This window comes from Lepidochelys kempii, chromosome 3 (assembly GCF_965140265.1).
Source record: "Lepidochelys kempii isolate rLepKem1 chromosome 3, rLepKem1.hap2, whole genome shotgun sequence".
Taxonomy (NCBI): domain Eukaryota; kingdom Metazoa; phylum Chordata; order Testudines; family Cheloniidae; genus Lepidochelys; species Lepidochelys kempii.
Window position 1 is genome coordinate 110,998,457 of NC_133258.1, and position 20,547 is coordinate 111,019,003.

The following is a 20,547-nucleotide window of genomic DNA, read 5'->3' on the forward strand; positions in this document are numbered from 1 at the left end:
ATGTCAGGGCTTAGATGTCTTCATGAATGCTGACCAGCAGAAACTTACGTGCCTATAGGGATAGGCTGCAGCTGAATAGCAATTTTGAGAATGTCAGCAATGCCTAAATGGTGGACTTAAATGCCAAAAGACCTTCTGAGGATCTGGATCCAAGTTCTGTACCAACCTTTTAGTTTGACAACCTTTCTTTCCATGGAAAAATGAGATACCTCATTGGTAAATATAGGGGGATACTAAAAATGTGGGTATATGGAGAAATGAATGTGATTTCTGAAGCACTATACAGACCTTTACTGGAGTCAGCTGAGGCCTCCTCCATGAAGAATCAAATGAGCCAGAAAAAAAATGCCTTGGGAAATAATTTAGGGCCTAAGTAGGGCTGAACTAGCAAAGGTGTTCTATCTGTTGTAGGTCTGGGACTCAGTGGGAGACAACATGCTGTTCTGCTTTTCAGGAGCAGGAATTTGTTTAAATCACAGAGTGATTACAAAATTACAAAATAGACCCTAAGATTAGTTTGAATGCATGTGTGTTTATTTTTTAAATAAATGGTAGATGAGTAGTGAATGATGACCATGCTGTTTTGGCTGTTTCTGAAACTCTTTAATGATTATGCAGCTCTTATTTGTTTAGTAACCAAGCTTTTTTAAATAGACAAAACACAAGACAATGAAATGGTGTTTTGATAGGATCAGCTGTAAATGTTTATGACTGGAGCTATAGTATAATTGTTTAAGCACCATAACTACTTCTAATTTTTCACATCAGTTTCAAATTCTAGAACACTTAAGCCTTATTGCATTAACAAGCCATATTAACTAAAGAACATAATTAAGTTGTTTTTCACCCCTCGAGATATCAGTAGTTAAAAAACATCTTTTGTGTTCCCCTGTACTGTCTTAATTTAATTATTTCTATTTTCATTCAGCATATATATTGTTACTGAAGTTATTTTTCCAAGTTCTGCCTTGCGCAGTGTTTATTAATAAACATTTAAAAATTGATGGAAAACTATCACCCAATGTAGGAGGACTGAGTGTTAGGATTTTGGGTTTTTAAGATGCTTTTTTTTGCTGCTGTTAGCCTGCCTCTACACTATATCATCTACACTGGAGGGCATGTTAATACAATAGTGCAGTTAATCACAATTAAAATGGATTTGTTCTGATTTCCAGTGCAGGTCTTGACTTAAAAAACAGACGAGACTATAGCCCTTTAAACCTCCTGCAACATGCTAGCATTTCTGCCGCAAGTTAAACAAATCTATTATAGAGATGCACTAGCAGCTCCACAGTTAACGTTGCATTGAGATTTGCACTTAAAGTATAAATTCCCTGTATTTCACACTTTAATGATCGAATGTGGTCTCCAAATTTAAAACAGTAACTGATTTTTCCATCATATTTTTTGGTCAAATTTAGAAACCTTCTCAGAGATGATATTACCTTTCTGATGTTTCCGCTGAGCATCACTTTTATTTTTTTTAAAGGACTCAACTATAAAATCGCAGTCATGCCAAACTTCACACACACAGCTTCTCAGAAATGGGTAATTTTTCACAGTTTACCCAAAAAGTTATTCCCTTTATTAATCATCATCTAATTTAGATCCACACAGACAAGACATTGGAACTGCCCAGATCTAACATCTACTTCTGTTCTCCACCGCTGTCCAGTCCAGTTCAGAGTCCTCAGCTCCATTCCTCACATAGTGCCTGCTCACGCTCCCACTGAAGCCACTGTCTGTACGGGGAGCAGGATCAAGCCCACAGGCTCCAAGTCAGCAAGGTATTTTATGCCTAACTTTAATCACACAAGTAAACTCATTGAAGTTAGTGGGACTAGTCACATGCTTAATTACAATTCTGGTTATTTTGCTGAATCACGGCTCTACCCCCATGGATTTTTGGGATGGGAAGTGGGGCTATGTGATGGGATTGGGATCAAAAGTGGTTCTGGCAAGATGAGGCAAAGAAATTTGCAGAGGGCAACTATGGCTGTCAAAATGTAGCTTCACTCTGATGACCCATAAAAGATTCTCTCTGGCCCTGTTCCAAGTCAGGGGAGGCTGAGGCACAAGACAGTATGGGAAAAGGCATGTGAAGAGCAGGGTTGTAGTAAGGTGAAGTGGTGGTGGACCATTCTCTGTGTGTGTGGAGTAAGGGAGGGTGAAGCACCTCTCTGACAAAATATATAGGTGGTTTATAAGAGTGCAGCCCCCTTATAGACTGCTTATTTCTTCTACAATTCCTGCCCCCCAGCACAAACTTACTCACCATCACCCTCCCATATCTTGTCCTATGACACCCCATCCCAAGATATCCTATCCCACATAATCCATTTTCCCACCTGGCTCCCCAGAATCCCAATGACTTGAGAAAGTGAACTGAAGAGAAGCTTCATTCCAATGAAGATCCTATGGTTTGACAGACGGCTACTGCTTCTGACTATCCTTAGGTTTAGTTGGTTTGTCAGAATGCAGCTCTGCTAGAGCTTGGCTCCCCCAGCCTATGGTCCCCCTGAAGCAGAAACCCTGCTCTTCCCTACCCTATTACCCCTAGAAATGCGCTGCTTCTCTCCAACTACCCCACCAACTGCATAGCTTCATTTATCTCCAACTACCAGAAACAGACAGGTTCTCCATGACCCCCTCCCAGTCCCCACACTACTCATTGCTCTGCACCCCGTGCTTCCTGCACAAATGCTGCTGCCCCTCACAAACAGCGCTCCTCCTGTTGTGCTGCTCACCCGTCTTCCCCCATCCACAATTTCGGTTACCATATACCTCCCTTATTCTCACCCATCACCTACCATGTTAAATCAGAAATACATGAAAGGGAGCAGTGAATGCCATTGCTGCTTTCTCTGGCCATTGAACGTAGTCATTATCCATTAATAAAAAAAATACAAAAATCACTTTCCCTTCTCCTCACCCCCTTGCTTGGTATCCTCAGGTGTCAGTTTGCTACAGTACTTGGGTTGCTATTACACAGAGGTTAGAGTGGTCCAACTTATAGCAGAAGGCTATTTTTTTCATCAGAGACTCAGAGGTGCTGCTAGAGCTGCCAATATGATGATCTGAAAAACAATTAAACCAGGACCATCAGTGGTATTCCAGAGACATTCACCTGCTGCTAATAAGCTCCTCCATTGTCCCAGGATCTGTCCAGATGGATCCCAAAGGGATTTTCTTACATTCTGTTTTACTTTCTCTTGTAAATCCCCCTCCCCCCATCTTTAAAAAAAGATGCCACACTCTTACTCCTTTCTCTTGGGAACTTTCTTTTCACTCCAGGGAGTGCCTCTCTGACACACTTTATGGTTTGAGAGGCTTTTGAGATACATAGTCCTGCAAATATATTGTTTTCACTTTCCAGACTCTTCTGCAGCTAGGAAACTGGATCTTAGCAGCTTCCAAATAAAGTGCCCTTGTAATTGCTGTTAGGTTTTGGAAATTTCAATATGTTCTCACATAAATAAAACGACACAGCACCTGCAAGCTAGCATAACGTCCAAAGTCTTTTTTTTCCTACAGAGCACACAGCATTAAGATAGCTGCCTCCAGCAACAACCTTTGTCAAGGTCTATATTGTAAAATCTTCACTTTTACTAGAAAGTCCTAGTTTTAATTTTTCTAATTACCATTGTAATTAGGGTAGATTGATTAAATCAAAGCGATTTTAAATTGATGATTTCAATCATGATTGAAATTAGAGAGCAGGAAACCTTGATTTCAATCTTCAATTTTATTCTCATGTTGCATTTGTACTTTATTTTCTTAAAGGTTATTTCTCATTCATTTGTAACCATTATAATGTTGATTTGCAACTAAATATAGCCTTTGCACTAAATTTGGTACATTTAGCTAAGCAGGATGATGCACTATATATCTATATATTTACTTAAGCAATTATGTAGCTTAACATACATTTATTCAGATTCTTTATTTTTACATTTTTGATGTTGGAAAATAGTGAGTGATGAGCTTATTTACTAGATTGTTTTACTTGTGATTTGTGTCATGGTCTGTTTGGATCGAAACTGGAATTCAGTTAAAATGTACAAAAGCAGCATTTCCAAAAAATTCATTAGTTAAACTATCTGAAATATGTTGGATGCATAAGACATTTTTTTAACCAAAACATATTTTGCATTTAAAACTGATTAAACAAAGGCAGTATCTGCAATTAGTGAATTGAACTGATTGTGTCTGGTCATCATGTCGTTCAAGATTTCTAGAACTAATAGCTCTCATCCTCTTACACTTCATTTTTATTCTTAGGCTATGTCTACACTGCACTTTCATCAGTAACACTTTTGTCAGTCTGGCGCAGTGGTGAGCTGGAGTTGGTTCATACCAGTTCGCGTGAACCGGTTGCTAAATTTTGAAGCCGGTTTAGAACCGGTTGTTAAAGAGGTGGGCAAACTCCAGCCTGCGGGCCACATGCAGCCTGCAGGACCGTCCTGTCCGTCCCGCCTGAGCTCTCGGCTGGGGAGGCTCCCCTGTGAATTTTTACTCACCCGGCGGCACGCCGAGCCTTCGGCGGCACATCGGCAGGTCCTTCAGTGCTGCCGAAGACCAGGAACGACTGAAGGAACTGGTTCTTCAGCTTCTGGCAGCTCATCACTGGTCAGGGGTGTGAAAAAAACACTCCCCCGACTGACAAAAGTTTTACTGATGAAAAGTGCCGGTGTGGACAGTGCTTTGTTGGTGGGAGATGCTCCCCTGCCAACAAAGCTACCTCCCCTTGTTGGGGATGGTTTTATTTTGTCGGTAGGAGAGCTCTCTCCTGCCGACAAAGAGTGGCTACAATGAGTGCCTTACAACGGCACGGCTATAGTGGCACAGTTGTGCCACTCTAAGGTGCGCAGTGTAGACATAGCATTAGACTGGTAGAGGAAGACAAACTTTCCTGCTTTTTCAACTCCAGATTGGTTTCTTAACTTTGGCAGCAGACGTGTACTGCTTAATATTTTGTAGTTACTTTCAAACTTTTGGTGAAAATAAAACTGCTGGACTAGTTGAATGAACAGAAAACATTCTCTCTGCACTTGCAGAAGTTACCACTGTAAAAGCTTGTTTAGCTCTTCTACAAACGATGGTTCCAAGTGCTTAGCCAGTGACTTCCATCAGTTCAGTGGTTTGACTTTCTCAAAAATTTTGGCAGCAGACACGTACTGCTTAATATTTTTATGTACTTGAAATGATTAATATATTATAATAAGCTTTGGCCTTAACACAGGTTGTCGTAATTTAATTTTAAATAAGTAAAGAAAATGTATTTAATTAAATGTATTTAAATAAAAAAATGATTTTAAAAAAAGTCATTGGCTTTTGTCCACCTAGGCTGTCATTATATATTTATAAAACCCCACTAGAACTCAACACACAACTGCCATTTTACAAGACAGAGGGCAAAGGGAGACCCACAAGGGTATTTAGGTTCCTCACTTACATTGAAATTGATGGAAATTAGGAGCCTAAATATCTTTATGGCTCTGGGACACTATAATATTTTTCTCTGTTTCTTGCCCCCGCCCCTGCACTGTCCTGTCCACACAACCAGTTTCAGAGCAGATGATGCTCCTGCACATTTCCCAGAAGCTGCCCATCCCTGTCATCCCTCACATCCATAAACTAAAACAATCTCCCCGGCCACTTAATCTTGAATTCCAACTGACGTCACATTTGGATTCTTATAAGTCTTTCTATAGATAAACAAGGCAGAAATGTGGTAGTGCAAGAAACAGCCAGGTTTGTAACGTATTTCATGTTCGCACACAAGTGCTTATCATGGCACATGTGTATCATCAGCACTGTTCGTTTGCACTTGCTTTGAGTATGCTCAACTTTTACTGCATCATGCATTGGATGGCATTGCACCACTACAGGGCTAGTAAAACACCAAATCACTTGTGTTGCAACTGCACCTTTCCCATTAATCCTCTCAGCACAGGCCTACAATGCTTCTGCCACCTTTCAGGACCTCTGTTAAATGCAGAGCATTTCCTCTTATATTTTCTGTCTAATAAAATACAATGTCTGTAAGATGATTTTTAGTTTTAAAAGAATATTTTAATGCAATACCAAGGTAACCAAAATAAAGTCAGGTTTCAGAGTAGCAGCCCTGTTAGTTCATATCCGATGAAGTGAGCTGTAGCTCACGAAAGCTTATGCGCAAATAAATTTGTTAGTCTCTAAGGTGCCACAAGGACTCCTTTCCTTTTGCAAAATAAAGTAGTTGCTACAGTTCCATCTAAAACCAAACAAACTTCATTAAAGCAATGCTAATTGTTTACCTGATGATAAAAATTATTTAACACAACTTTGAAGTTTTCCATTGCCTTTTTAAAGCCCATGACAGTAAAAACCAATTTTCTGGAACTAAAAAATTAGCACCTGTGAATTAGTACTTTATTTTTACATTCAGTGCTGCAGGATTTTTAAATGTTATCTTCCCTGCTTGTTTTGTATTGTAAATATTTGATGGCATAATTGCCTGGAAGAGACCAGCTGCTCAGTTAAAAAAAAATGTTTGCAGAGTTCTTAAATGAGCCCTGTCCCAAGGCACATTATTTAAACAAGATGACATCAGACACGGTGTCTAAAGAAAATGCCAAGATGCTCAAGAATTTCCCACTTTGAACTCTTGCAATATTTCCCTGGCCTTCTGTCATCTTGATATAGACCAAGATTTGATATCTGTCTAAAATAAAGCCTCCAGATGTTGCAGCTTCTGAGTAGGAATGAATACTCTTCCTTCATCTGATAAAGACATGACAAAACAATTTCCACTGATTTCCACGTTTCCAAAAGATATAGCTTCAATATAGCTTCAAGTTGCAGTGGGGGAGGTTTAGGTTGGATATTAGGAAAAACTTTTTCACTAGGAGGGTGGTGAAATACTGGAATGCGTTACCTAGGGAGGTGGTAGAATCTCCTTCCTTAGAAGTTTTTAAGGTCAGGCTTGACAAAGCCCTGGCTGGGATGATTTAATTGGGGATTGGTCCTGCTTTGGGCAGGGGGTTGGACTAGATGACCTCCTGAGGTCCCTTCCAACCCTGATATTCTATGATTCTGTGAATGAGACAATAATCTAAAATTGAGTGAATATGTATGTTTATTTCATCAGGGCTCTTGCATCAAGTACTGAAAATTTGGGAACAGCACATAGCCTAAGTAATGCAGAAAACAGGACATGGTGGAAATCCAATTTCTCTAGCACACATCTGAAAAATGATTATTTCAATCAATATCAATATGTATATAAGTATTTTTCATAACCACTGAAATCAAAATTACTTAATCTTTGCTGATACACTTTACATTTGCCTGACCTCTATTCACTTCAATGAGTATTGACTTCACTGGAGTTACATCAGGAATTAATTTATCCCACCATTTTCCAATGAGAAAAGACAACTATTTAGAAATTCCAAATATAAAATTTCACAGTTCTTTCAAAACCATGAGCCTGATTTGTGCCTTATAGTCATTTGCACCAGTGCGAAGTAGATATAAAATACTACCATTTTGATTTGGTAGCATTTTATGCTCACTTTATACAGATGCAAATGCCCCAATTCTTCTTTAACACAATGTGAAAGATAGTGGAGAATTTGGCCAAGTGACCTTTTAGGTATGAGAGGAACTGTCTCTATTACATTCATACAAACTAACTATTGACTAATTTTTCCATATGTTCTCTGGCTTTGTGGTAATTGGCACTTTACAAAGAACTTTAAATTTGGTAGAATAAGTTGAGAAAATGATGTTGTTCATCTTTACTATTAGAAATCTCAGCTTATCCTTGAACAAAAGACAATAGATATTCTACTCGACTTGTGTTTACCTGATTTCATACTAGATTTTATACTAGTCTAGTATACTATACTTCATACTAGATATTACTATATTATATCTATATCTATATCTATAAATATATAGATATATAGATATTACTATACTGTACTTCATACTAGATATTCTACTAGGCTTGTGTTTATCTGATTTCATACTGACTTAATACAGTAAATCCTATCTTATATCCTTCTAAGGTATTTTCCTGAAAGAAAGTGGAAAAATTAGCGCAATAATGTTGCATAACAAAATGCTGAAGTTTTAAAATATGATAGACTAATTTTTGGAATAATCCCCTCACAAAGTTAAGAGATTAATAGGGATTTAGGGTAAAATCCTGGCCCCACTGAAGTCAGTGGTAAAACGACCATGGACTTCAAGAGGGGCAGGATTTCACTCTTTGTTTCCTCTGCTTAGAAAATGTCTTTCAAAGTTAGGCCCCAATTCTTCAATGAGCTCCACACAGGTAACTTTTTGTGCATACACAGAGCTCAGGAGGAGCGCCATAGTGGTCCCTCCAAGTGCAGTTCATTGCAGGACTGGGACCTTAAGTAATTTTGGGAAATCGTCTTTAGATGTGTTTTTAATACTTAGCGTCTCATCATTTTATCTTACCCCTTTTAAAAACCTTAAGCCATAGTTGCAAAAAGCTATCTCCTGTACTGAAGCATTTGTAATAATATAAAAATTTCATCCATTAACGTAAATGCTATATAATAAACACATTTCTGATAAAAGAACAGGAGTACTTGTGGCACCTTAGAGACCAACTAAAACCTCTCCAGCGCATCATCAAAGATTTACAACCTATCCTGAAAAATAATCCCTCACTCTCACAGATCTTGGGAGACAGACCAGTCCTTGCTTACAGATAGCCCCCCAACCAGAAGCAAATACTCTCCAGCAACCACACACCACACAACAAAAACACTAACCCAGGAACCTATACTTGCAACAAAGCCCGATACCAATTCTGTCCACATATTTATTCAAGTGACACCATCATAGGACCTAATCACATTAGCCACGCCATCAGGGGCTCGTTCACCTGCACATCTACCAATGTGATATGTGCCATCAATGCCCCTCTGCCATGTACGTTGGCCAAACCAGACAGTCTCTACGCAAAAGAATAAGTGGACACAAATCTGACATCAGGAATCATAACATTCAAAAACTGGTAGGAGAACACTCCAACCTCTCTGGCCACTCAGTAAAAGATTTAAGGGTGGCAATTTTGCAACAGAAAAGCTTCAAAAACAGACTCCAACAAGAAACTGCTGAGCTTGAATTAATATGCAAACTAGATAGCATTAACCTGGGTTTGAACAGAGACTGGGAGTGGCTGGGTCATTACACATATTGAATCTATTTCCCTAAGTTAAGTATCCTCACACCTTCTTGTCAACTATCTAAATGGGCCATCTTGATTATCACTACAAAAGTTTTTTTCTCCTGCTGATAATAGCTCATCTTCATTAATTAGCCTCTTACAGTTTGTATGGCAACTTCCACCTTCTCTGTATGGATATATATATCTTCTTACTATATGTTCCATTCAATGCATCCGATGAAGTGGGCTGTAGCCCACAAAAGCTTATGCTCTAATAAATTTGTTAGTCTCTAAGGTGCCACAAGTACTCCTGTTCTTTTTGCGGATACAGACTAACATGGCTTCTACTCTGAAACATTTCTGATACATATAGGTAACTCTTATTTAAAGAGACACAGTCAACTGAAAAATCCTATGTTGTAAACACATTTCTTTTTTGATGTTACTAATAGTATCTTAGATTAAAAGTGATTTATATTGGATTTTAAATATATTTGGTCATTATTTATACATCTTGTTGAGCTATTTTTTCTTTCGAGCCCTGAAGTCAATTTCACTTTTGTTTATAGTAAATTGCACTGTCACAGTATCAGTGATGTAGTGTATGAGTTATAGACTATGCAGTGAATGTTTACTAGTTGAAAAATAAAAAAAAAATCCAATGGAAACTATTGAACTTCCACAGAAACCTTTATTTTTGTCTTAAATTTTGTAAAAAAAAATTTATAATGAAAATTCTGACACAGATTTGAATAGACAATGTCATTTTAACTGGTCATCGTAATGGAGAGAACAAGGATCAAACAAGTAACTAATCTGAACTATTGCTTTGTTATTGTCCAGGTCAGGGTTCAGGTACATGGGCAGTGCAGTATGAAGAAGCTTGAAATACATTCACTTCTACTTCTGTTCTAGAGCGCAGGAATTGTGTGATGGCAGAAGAAAGAGTTCTTTATTTCCTGGTCTCTGTTAAATGACATGGGTTAAGAATACAAAAGATTATACCCCTGTCATAGGGAAAGGGTCTGTATGTAATGTGACACCCTGTATCCTATATGACACCCTGTACCCCATGTTCACCACTTTTATATGGTTATATTTTGTACAAGGTATTCCTTGTGGGGTACCATTTGAAAACGCATAATCTACTGAACATTATTGTTCTGTTGAAATATGTGTAGCAACACTGCATGGAGTTATAAGATTCTTATGTTCAATTGTTACTGAAATATATTGTAGTTCTGGAAAAAACCCACAGACTAGCTTGTCAGTGTCCACAAAGGACTGACCATAGATGTTAGAAAGCTATTAGCTACTGAAGCAACCATTCACCATCGGGGGGACAAAAGATTTGTATGTCATCCCCAAAAATGTCTCAGACTTCACGTACGCAGAAGACATGAACAAGAAATGTACAGTTCACTTGAAAGATGCTTCAAATGTCATGTCCACAGGGGGCACCTTTGTCTGGACCCCAGCGTGTGTGTGTGGGTTCTTCAAAGAGAGGAGGGTATAAAATAAGAGACAGTGACCTACACATTACCTCTCCTCCCCCACCTTTACTCATGGCAGCAAGATTGTTTGAAAGACAAAGAACCATTATTGAATTGTAGGGAGTGGTTCTAACTGAAAAAATTTTCCAGTTAGTATGGACTACTGAAAGTTTTGGGTGAAAGAAATCCTTTTGCTTTCAAATCTTATTTAGCTTGGTAAAATTTAGGAAATGTTTATCTTTCTTTTATAACCAAGTCTGATTTTTATGCCTTTACCACTTATAATCACTTAAAATCTACAGTTCTCTATTAATACATTTGTTTATTTTTTTATATAAACTAGTGTGTTTTGATTGAAGTGTTTGGGGAGTCTCTACTGAGGTTAACAAAGGCTGGTGGTAATCATTCCCTTTGATGGAATTATGGACTTTTAATGAGCTTACACTGTTCGGGGAGAGGTGTCTTGAGCAGTGCAAGATGCACATTCCTGGGGTGCAAGGCTGGGGCTGGGAAATTTGTGGGTGTTACCCTGTATGTAGTTCATGAGTGGCTGGGAGGGCATTCATGTAACTTTGCTAGGAGTGACTTTATATGCTTTTGGATCATATTAAAGAAGTTCTGTATTAAAATCACAAATGAGTTTGATTCCCCATAGTTTAAATTCCAGGGTATTACTAATTAAGAGGTCTCTTGGTTTTTGGTACTGTTTCTCTCCCTCTATGTGTGAAACTTGCAAGCTGCTAATTGCGTTAGTACATTCTAAGACAGAGTCTGTTCTCAAAGCAATTCGCACAGAGAGAGACTCAAAGCAATACTCTGTAACAACAGAAACAGCACCCAGAGACTCCCCGCCCTTTTGTTGTATTAACAATTGTGATTAAAATAGAGATAGAGGATGTATGTGGATGGATGCTTGGTGTGGATAATAACTGAATGATCAGGAAGGTGCCAGCCTAAGAATCCAGTGTCCATTGGCTGAAGAAGGCGTCAAGTGGAAATAACCAGAGGACCCCCGGAGGGCAGACTGGAATCCACCCAACAGCCTCAAGAATGGGAGAACCAAAGAACAAGATAACATCTAGCAACACGGAACCATCAGGAATGTGCTATCTGCTGATTGATTCAGCAACAGCATGATGAAGCAATTCCCATAGACTGGCATAGGAAGAAATTCCTATACAAATAGAATCTAGAAAGTGAGAACTTTGGGGTCTGATTCTGCAAACTAACTTCCAGGAGCATCAGGTGAGCATCTGACAAGGCCCTGCTCCCTCCTCATGTCCAGGCCACCTGGCCAGTGGCTTGGCATGAGCAACTCGAAGGCTGGTAACTATGATAACAACCTTGCAGAACCTGTGTGTGTGTGTTTGTATGAATGAATGTGTGAATAAATATGAGATTGAATGGACTGTTATAGCTATAACTAACTGCTTACTATGATTCTTTCTGTATCCACAATAAATGTGGTATTGTGCCTTTTCCCCTTTAATAAGATCCTGCTGGTTTTTATTTTATTGGTATAACATGCTAAGGGCTGTGTATAAGCAGAGTCTGGAGAGGCTGTTTGTCACTAGCAAAGCAGTGTAAAAGGCACCCTGGGCTAGAGAATTAAAGGAACACAGTGATTCAACAGTCCAGATTGTACCCTGGGGGATGTCTCATGTACTGACTCCAGTAAATACTATTACATAAAGAGCTTTAGTTTCAAGTGCTATCAGTTCAAGACCTTTCACAAATACTAAATCCACTATTTAAAAATTGTAAAACATCCATCACTGCAAATAAGTAGCATTTTGTCTTGAGCCGGACACTTTGTTTTTGTTAACCAATGTCTTTGCTCCCTAATGGTTGTCTTTTAAAACAAAAACAAAAATATTAACTGCATCAGGAAACTAGTGATTAGCACAATATAAATTACTACTAGAAAAACATTATAAATAAAACCAAAAAAGGTAAAATGTAATGCTGGATTAGAAGTGCTGGGGAAACTTGTATTCCACAGTTTCATATTGCATATTTTATTTCTAGTCTCTAATGGGCAAAACTTGTAATTAAGGGATGTGATATCAGATACCTGTGAATGGACAATTTTGTTCATTGTGTAGCAGTGTTTTTTAAACATACTGCTCTCCAAGTTTTAGGATTTTATCCTCTTCTCTGTTGGTAAAATCAAAAGACCATAGTTAAAGACAAATATCAGGTAATGTAGCAAACCAAGAAGCAGACAATGTAAATGAATAATAGAAAAGACAGGTCAGTACCTGTCTTTACAGGTTTATTCCCTAAAGATCACTAGACATTTTGCTGCCTGTAACTTTTAATTGTCCAGAGAGAGTGAGCACACCTATACCCTTCTAACACATACTAGAATCTTAGGAACTTCAGTTTTGCTCTCTCTCACTCACCCCCCCCCATCAGCCCCCCACCCCACACCCTGCTACCCTATCCCTTGCTCAACATGATGTGTGGCATGTATGTAGGTTGTGTGGCTAAACACTTGTGTATGGTGTGTACATCCCCACTTGATCTTTTACAAGACTCTCACATCAAATTCACCACATCTATGCCTACTCACCCACATGACGTGTACATCACACGTCACATCATGCTTCTCCCCATATCCACTACATCCATCCACAACTTCCACACACATCACACTTGCTCCCTTCCACAGAATAGCATACATATCCATTCCCTCATATCAATCTCTAACCATACTTTCGCAACCCTAGCCTTCTGGAGGATTTCTTAGATCTGCTTCCATAGATTTCAGGACTGTGAATGATGCCATAAGGGCTATACTTCCCATGGTTTCAAACACTGCAAGGATGAAAGCGACCATGGGCCCTGTCCAAAGAATCTGTAGACTATGCAGTTCTTGAATTGCATAACTCCTTCCACCCCTCTCCCCCATGCACTACACATCTGGTTGAATGACTCACATGTATAATAGGAGCTTTTCCTTCCCAATCAAATGATTAGCTCTAAGAAAAGCACTTAGGTCCCAATTCCACAAAGGCATATTTTTTCATGTCAATGGGACTACTGACAATGTGCAAAACTAAGCATGTATGCCTTTGCTGGATTGAGGTCTTACATGGGAGGAGCTTGGCAGTCAACATAAATTCCTAGGGCAATCAGATTTCTTTTGCTAATTATCTTGGATGTCATAAATCTACAAGAAGTCTTTCTGGGGGAAAATAGATTGTATGAGACTTGAATTTCTATTGGTGGGGAGGGGAGGGACAGGAAGAAAGCAATTAAATAATGTAAGAGAACCCCTAACAGGTATTTCACTATTCATCATAAAAAAGTAAGGAGTGGAAATCCAATTTTTTCCCTTTGTAGGTCACCTATAAAAATTCTGGGTGCACTGAATCACTGGCTTGACTAAACTAACTCTGGCAGCTGTGAGGAACGGAATGAAGGCAAGCAGGATTTGGCCAAACATATGTGTTTTACAAAGCTCAACTCATACCCATAACACTATTATTTCTAATAATGTGTAAGCAGGGTTTGAATGAGCTCTCCTCTGATATCTAGTGATGAGCTGGGGGGAGAAGACTTCAGGAACTGATCTGGTTTGCATAGACATACCCACTGTGCCTTGGTGCAGAGCATGATGGAGCTGCTTTACCCAAATGATCATTTTTTGGCTGGTGTTGGATTGCAAGTCACTTTATGATTGGGTTCAGGGATAATAAAGTGTTATCCTTGTGTGAATCAAGGGAAGAACTTTGCTTGGCACGCCCTGATTATGGGGTTCACCCTCAACTGAACTGTGCTCATTAAACAGGGGGTAGGGGTGCCAAAGGCTAGTGGAGATAGCTATCTTTCTTTTGTGGCTGTGGTTCTATCTAAGGGTCATAGATATTATTTGATTCTTCTCTTCCTTTTTCTCTCTCTCTACTGTGTAACAAGAGAGCTGATTAAGACTAAATTGAGAGTCTTTTGTTATAGATCACTAGAGCTGAAATAACCAATAATGAGCTCTAATCATTAGACTTGCTGTGGGACAGTTTCTTTGGTGAAAGAGTGAGGCTCCCCACCTAACAGCTGAAATCACTGAGACCTGTGTTAAGTGGTAAGACCTCAAGACATCCCCAAAGCTGCAGTAGAGAGGGCAGTGGCAGAGTGAATGATGGCGGAGCAGCCGATGGCAGAATGAGCGACAGCAAAGCTGCTGGTGGAGCAGCCAGTGGAGGAGTGAGCGATGCTGGACCTTCTGGCAGATCTAACAGCTACAAGTTCTAACAGCTACAAAGGCAATGAGACAAAGTGAAAAGCAGGGCAGCAGCAGCTGAAACATTGCTGGATTCCTCCCCGCCCCCAGGGTGGAAGTTGAACTCATGCAAGTGCACCTCTGAACTCTGGGTCATTGCTGCCCAAGGACAACAACAGTGAATGGGGTGCAGTGGAGGGAGAGGGGAGTCATATGTTAAAGGGACATTTGTTTCTCAGACTTTCACACCACGAGATGAGAGACTGATCAAAAGGACACTACCCACTACCTCTGGGGTGGGTGTTTTGCTCATGGTCATATGTTTTCAAATCATGCTTGTGGTGTTTTTCCAATTTAATGCCTGGTTCCCTTCCCCTTTCTAAAAAAGTTTTCTTTTTCATACACAGACTCAGTGCTTGTGAGAGGGGAAGTATTGCCTCTTAGAGGCAGCCGGGGTGGTGTGTAATTTTGGGATTTGAGCCAGTTCTGTTTTGTATTGTCAAATGGAAACACCTAGATGCTGAACCCGGCCCTTGTTGCTCCCAACTCCACCTGACAGAAGGGTTACAAACAAATGAATGCTGATGGGAAGGGTAAAGTGCTAACAATAGACTCTAAAATATATTCCTTTTATTTTAAATGAAATTTGACATGCCTTTTCTCACGAAGAAAACCTAATTTTCTTGAAAGCTATTATGAAGTTATATGCAGTGTAGGCATAGCTATGCGGTCCCAGGATATTAGAGAGACAAGGTGGGTGAAGTGATATCTTTTATTGGATCAATTTCTGTTGGTGAGAGAGACAATAAAAGTTGGTCCAATAAAAGATATTATCTCACCCACCTTGTCTCTCCATTATGAAGTTACATAATTTTTAAAAGAGACACTTATTAAAAGTAAGCAAACTTTTTTTGAATCACCAATCTTCCAAAAAGATGAGATTTACTGATTTCACATGTATATGTGGCTAGCTCCCTCAGCAGAGAGTATTCAGTTGAGATTAGCAAAAACAGTTTGGGCCAAATCCTTCCAAGGGATCCATATTGTTTCTCTTGAAGAATTGGGCTCTAACTGTTTTGACTGATCTTAGCAAAGTGTTAAGTTTTGACACAATGTTAAACATAGTCACCATAGACAAGAGAAGTTAAGTCATGTTCAGCATCATGCTAGTTAAAATGACTTGTCAAGGTCGTATTCAACATGACCTAACTTTCTAATAAAGATGAGGGATGCTTGCCATAGGACTCCTGTGCTTTGAGTTAGCAGCTCCCTCTGCAGTTTTTTGTTGGTTCCATAGAAGGCAGACAACTCTTTCTTTGCTTCTCTGAAAATAATTACACTGGCAGAATAGTATTATAAACACCAAAACCACAGCTGAAAGTGTTTAACCCTTTAGGGGTGGGAAAGACACTTGCAGATCAACTCTCTAGCTAGCATCTGTGTTCAACTTCTCTGACTGAACTGATTTGGATTTGGTAAGCATCATGTGCAATTCCTCTCAGAGAAGGAGGACTTGTGGCACCTTAGAGACTAACCAATTTATTTGAGCATAAGCATCCGATGAAGTGAGCTGTAGCTCACGAAAGCTTATGCTCAAATAAATTGGTTAGTCTCTAAGGTGCCACAAGTCCTCCTGTTCTTTTTGCGGATACAGACTAACACGGCTGCTACTCTGAATCCTCTCAGAGAGTGATGGGAGATCATTATTGTTCCCAACAGCACAGAATGATGGCTTATGCCTAAACACATGAGGCAGAGTTTTGGTCTTGCCCAGCTGTGCTGAGTGCAGGGTGAGGGAGCTTTATGCCACCTTTGCAGCTGCCGGGCCCTGAGATGTCTAGTTGAGCCCCCATCTTAGATTACTCCTAGATCTTAAATTACTCTTGCTTTCACCCTACCTCCCTGTGCCCCTCTTTTGGCTTACATCTCCTCCTCCCTAATTATGTTTCAAGCTGAGCAGCGATGTTCCCACCTAACAAACTACATGGTGTCTCTCCCCTGCCTGCCCTCCCTCTCTCCTTACTCCTTGCCTTTGTGACAATCACACACCTTTCCTCCAAGACGAAGAGGAAACCCCGCTGTGGCTCCTTCATGAACCCCCCACCCCCACGAAGGCCCTCAGTCCCCTCCTCCCGCCCCCTGGATTTTACCCCTCAGTGTCCCCCCGATTTTACCCCCCTCCACTAGTGATTTACTCTCTGTCTCTTCTACTTCCCCTCACACCGCCCCCCCCCCCCCGGCGTGCCCGGGCGCCCAGCCCCGCTCTCGCTCCGCTGCGTCGCGGCTCCGCGTCTCTTAGCAACGCGGAGCGGACGCGGCCCCCCGCGGCTGAAGCGCTGCCGGGCGGCAGCAGCGGGCTGGGGGCGGCGGCGCCATCATGGCCTCCAAGCAAAGCAAGAAGAAGGAGCTGCTCACTCGCAACAACTCTGCGCACATCAGCGCCCCCGCCAAAGAGTAAGAGACCCGCCGCCGCCTCCTCGCCCAGAGGCCGCCCGCATGCAGCCCTCGCCGGCGGGCACCCCCTGCCCTTCGGGGATGCCCCAGCCAGCGCCCCCCCCCCCGAGCCAGCCTCCTCCCTAGAGCCAGGGGCGCAGCAGCCCGTCCCCCAGCACCCAGTGGCGCGGGGTGCCCTAGCCGGGTCCTTGCGGTGGGGGTGGGTCACTCGCTTGGCAACATTAGGAAATGGACCAGCTCCAGCTGGCTCTGGTTGGGGAACTTGTTTTGTCTCCCCCCACCCGCCGAAGGCACAAACAGTGTCTGCACCGAGCCAGTGGACGTGCCTCCCCCCTACCCGGGAGATCTCTCTCTCTCTCTCTCTCTCTCTGGTTTCAGAGTCGCAGCCCTGTTAGTCTGTATTCGCAAAAAGAAAAGGAGGACTTGTGGCACCTTAGAGACTAACCAATTTATTTGAGCATAAGCTTTCGTGAGCTACAGCTCACTCCATCGGATGCATACTGTGGAAAGTGTAGAAGATCTTTTTATACACACAAAGCATGAAAAAATACCTCCCCCCACCCCACTCTCCTACTGGTAATAGCTTATCTAAAGTGATCACTCTCCTTACAATGTGCATGATAATCAAGTTGGGCCATTTCCAGCACAAATCCAGGTTTTCTCATCCCCCCACCACACTCTCTCTCCTCTCCACTCCATTTGCTGCTTCACCCCCCATCCCCTTCCCTCCGAGGCTTAATTACTTTGTACAGAAATCGTCCAAGTTTCCAGGAGTGGGGTTTGTATTGCGCTTGGCTCAAAGTTGCACGAGGCTCCCTGTCCTAATGCCTGAGTGTCACCAGCCTAGTTCTAGCTTCTCTGCACTTCCCTCGCCCCGTGACCGCGGCAATACGGGGAGCTGGTGTCCGTGTGGGACTCAGGAATCAGAAGGTTCCTTCTCTCTCACACGCTCCTCCCCTCTCCGCGTGGCCTTTGGCTGTTCCTGTGGACCTTTGTGGCTGCAGGGTACTTGGCACTAGGGCATCATTTGTGAATGGTGTTCTCTTTGTAGCTGTTAGAACTGGTTTGAAAAAAGAAAGCTCAGAAATGTAAACAACATTTTTGTTCAGTTTATTTTCTGCATTTATTCGGGGTTTTTTTGTCATTTTTTCTGAGTTTTCCTTGGAATTTCTGTTAGTTTTCAAAGTCGACACATTTTGAAAATGAAAATACGTCACTCTGGCACTAAGCTGACCAACTAAAATTGGTGGTAAAAAAATTGAAAACCAAAACCCAGTGAAAACAAATTTTGCACAACTAGCAAGCAATATTTTTCATTTAAAGTTTCTATTGTAGACTGTCCAAAACGGAAACAAATTGAAATATATATTTTTTTCAAACAAAATATCTGTTTTTCAAAACAGCCTGGTTCAAATATTTTGTCCTAACGATAACGATGTCATCTGGAAACTTCTACCTAGATACATATGGCTCCCATCACCATAGTATCTGGGTACCTCTCAAATATTTAAAAATATAAATAAAAACCTCTCTTTTTTTTCCCCCATCATCAGCGCCCCCGCCAAAGAGTAAGAGACCCGCCGCCACCATGGGCCCCTTCAGAGAAATGGGTTGATTTGTTTGTAGGGATCTTTGTTTGCTTTTGTGTTAACTGACTAAATGAATATTGAATTTAGTTCAGAAAGTGGTTTATTCCAAAGCCCGTTCTTTTCTCTTGCAGGATTGAGTTCCATAGTTTAGGTCCAGCTCCTATGAAAGTTCTGCTTCTTCCATTAGGAGCATCCTACACTGGTTGACAGTTTAATTGTTCCAGTGGGTTGTAGCTGTTAAGGGAGGTCATGATTACAGAGGAAGACAGCAGGATCTCTCCATTAGCTATGATCAGCCCCATGGGGAGCTTTGAATATCAAGACATTTACTTTGAATGGGTATTCGAACCAGAAGGCAGAGCACTGGAATGTTATGTTCATGGTGCCCTGTGTTGCTACATTGACAGGCTGCTTCAATTGGAGATTTTTTAAGATTTGTGCCTTGATTCCTAGATATGAGTGTCAATATGTTCCAAATGTGTGGATTGTTATGGCCAGTTCTTTTTCTAATAGTACAGAACACAGTCTTGTGGCCAGTTGCAAACAGAAATGGGGTTTGCTGCCATAGTTTTTGGACCTAAAAGGACCCCAATGCTGTGGACTGATTTAAGAATTTGACTGTGGATGCCATCCATAGTGGGGGATGTTATAAAGGAGATCAGTTTCAAGAGCCATCTGGCATTGAAAACTTATGTGTATTATTTTTACACAAGGGGAAGACAATGCATAATGACTAGATGTTTGCTGCATGTTATAAGGCACTTCGGTAGTTAAGTATAAACAACATTCGAAATATTTATGCACTGAATAGAAACACTAAGCCTCATCTCTTGAGACACTTAAAACTAGACGAGGCCGGACTAAAGCAGCAGCACACATACTATAGGGAATAATCTTGCTGTGTGAAAGTGTTTATTTCTGCAAAGATAAATAAATTCCAGTAGATTGTTTTTTGATTATCTAAGTATAGAATGCCTAGTCTTTAGTCCTGGCGCTATCAGGATTCAGACTAGGGAATGGGACAAAAACAGCTTTAGAGGAACTGATGGATAAACTCTTGCTGTGTATGGATGATGGCTGACTCTGATATGAGAGAGCACTGAAAAATGGGCTGAAGACCTTCCTAGAGGGATGCACCCAATATGTAGTAATGGAAAACTACCTGTGACACTTCCTGGGGGTACACAGGCTGTGAGTCACATAGCTGCCACCTGTACTTAGTGTGAGGAAATCTTGTCTGTGCCTGCTATGGTTCAGCTCCCCAGTTCCACCAGGCCCAGGCAACACAAGCACTGCCCTCTAGGCCTCGCAGGCCTCATTGTCTCTGTACCCTGTGTGGGTCTCCATGGAGTGTCCAGCACCTGTCCCACTGGACACTTGCACAGTGGTGCTGGAACAATTTTTATAGTGGGGGTGCTGAAGGCGGAACCATGTATTTGGGTTGTTATTACTACTTGAAACCAAAGGGTGCTGCATACTGAAGATATGTCCTTTAATGGCTATGAGCTAATATGGTCAGGGGCATACTTGGGGCAACTCTAAACCTCTGACTACCAGAAGCAGGGAATGGAAGAGAGGGCAGATCACTCCAAATTG

General features: G+C 41.1%; 1 protein-coding gene across 1 annotated transcript in view; it reads left to right on the plus strand.

The window, feature by feature from the left end:
- Nucleotides 1-17,265: 17,265 nt before the first annotated feature.
- Nucleotides 17,266-20,547, plus strand: part of ADGB (androglobin) — a 224,409-nt gene continuing 221,127 nt past the window's right edge. The window contains exon 1 of the mRNA XM_073337563.1: nucleotides 17,266-17,362. Coding sequence (XP_073193664.1) covers nucleotides 17,286-17,362 — 77 coding nt within the window. The 5' untranslated portion in view covers nucleotides 17,266-17,285. The remainder of the gene's footprint in view (nucleotides 17,363-20,547) is intronic.